This window comes from Rhagoletis pomonella, unplaced genomic scaffold, assembly GCF_013731165.1.
Source record: "Rhagoletis pomonella isolate Grant_MI unplaced genomic scaffold, Rhpom_1.0 Rhpom_scaffold_00006, whole genome shotgun sequence".
In the NCBI taxonomy this organism is placed as follows: domain Eukaryota; kingdom Metazoa; phylum Arthropoda; class Insecta; order Diptera; family Tephritidae; genus Rhagoletis; species Rhagoletis pomonella.
In genome coordinates, this window is record NW_023458560.1 from 15,747,030 (window position 1) to 15,748,686 (window position 1,657).

Below are 1,657 nucleotides of genomic sequence, written 5' to 3' on the forward strand. Positions count from 1 at the left end.
AAAAAACAAAACCCATAATATTTTACTTGTTTGTCAAATCTCTATAATTTGCCACTTCATCAACATTACAAATTAGCTAAGTATAATAATAAATACTTACATCCTTTCGTTGGTATGATGATGGTTTGGCCTCCGTCAAGTGGCACACCCTTCGCTTCATCGTCGATTTCGTTGCCGAATAGCTCAGAGCGGCCGGTGATTTTCATATTTCTGCGCTTTGCTTGTGGTCGGATGTGGAAGTTGTATTTGGTGGCCATGCGAAGATTATCGATTTGCGCAGCATAATGACGTACCCGTCTACTGATTATAGAGATTGTTGGAAAGCCAAAGAAGATTTCAATGAGTAAAGAAAAAATTACAAATTGTGAGCATTTTTATGTTCTAATTCTGTTCCGTTCTGTATCTTTTTATCAGTGACCCAGTTGTTCTTAACTAGGTAGAAGAGTTAACACTTGCCTGCTTTTCGCCTGCCCAATTTCCACATTATTGTTCTGGCGGTTCTTTCTGCTGCTGCTGCCGGTATGATTACTGTTGCCATTACTGTTGTCGTTGTTACCGTTTGGTTCCAGCTGTTGAGTTTCGTTGACTAATTTGGAGCGACAGCGATGCGGTCCAAATGATTGCAATTCACAAAAGAAAATCTGAAACGCTTTCGGCGGTTCCACTTCGGCGCTGCTGTTGGTGATAGCATCAATATCGGTCGCTTGCGACAGCAAATCCGAGTAGGAAGGCACAAACTCCACTTCCCAGGTTAAATTAACGGATTTATAATTCGGCTCACCAGAAACACTTCGTATCTCTGTAATTAGAATAAGTAGACAAAGGAAAGGACGTAATTATATAGTTTCGCGGTAAGTGTTGAATTTTATGCCTGCAAACATTTTTTTTTTTAGTATTGATGTTGTGGCAAATCTAACTAAGTACTTAAAACTAGGCAGCAAAAGATAATTTTTTTAACGAAGAAAATTTGCCTTCCCAAAGTAAACCATTTACTTCTGCCTCAGTTTTTTAACGCCTGTCAAACAACTACATAATGGCAGAGTGTTTTTTAATGAGCGACTTGAAAGTTTGCCATTAACTATCAAGAGTCGACCACTAGCTGAAAAAAACACTTTATATTGGATGTTTCTCGGAAAAATTTCTTGCCGAATGATATTGCGATCCTCCAACCACTCGACCACCACTACTGTAAACTAAAATAAAACAACGCGTATAGAAAACAGCATTAGGACTACAGGCTGGTCATTGCACTCTTTTTGGGCTCCGTTCAATCTGTTTTAGATCTACGAATGAATTATTCTCATACTCTTCAAAACAATTCCTGCCGCTCACAGTCAGGTGTTTATGCCACGCAAAATAACTTGTCAGCAATCACAGAAGCTGCTTGCACTGTGAATGCCAATAGCAAAAGCCTCTGAGATTCAAGGAAACATGTGTTTTGCCCTCCGGCAACCAATCGAAGCCTCGCTGTCATTACTGCGCGAAATATTCACCTACCTTTTGACGGTTGCTCCGATGGCCGAAGGTGGTAGAGGTATAAATCAGCTATCGGACCAAGGAAGGCCGCGTCTGGGCCGTTCGTTTTCGAACTGGCTGCTGAGATAGGTCGATCTTGCACTCAGCCATCGATATATATTTGAAGTGTACTATATTTTTT

General features: G+C 40.5%; 1 protein-coding gene across 1 annotated transcript in view; it reads right to left on the minus strand.

The window, feature by feature from the left end:
* The window catches only part of LOC118741792, a gene marked incomplete at its 5' end in the record, with an annotated part of 68,640 nt that extends 67,834 nt beyond the window's left edge, over window positions 1-806 (minus strand). The window contains 2 exons of the mRNA XM_036473766.1: window positions 101-300; window positions 457-806. Of these exons, the coding sequence (XP_036329659.1) occupies window positions 101-300; window positions 457-806 (550 nt within the window). The remainder of the gene's footprint in view (window positions 1-100; window positions 301-456) is intronic.
* Window positions 807-1,657: the final 851 nt, after the last annotated feature.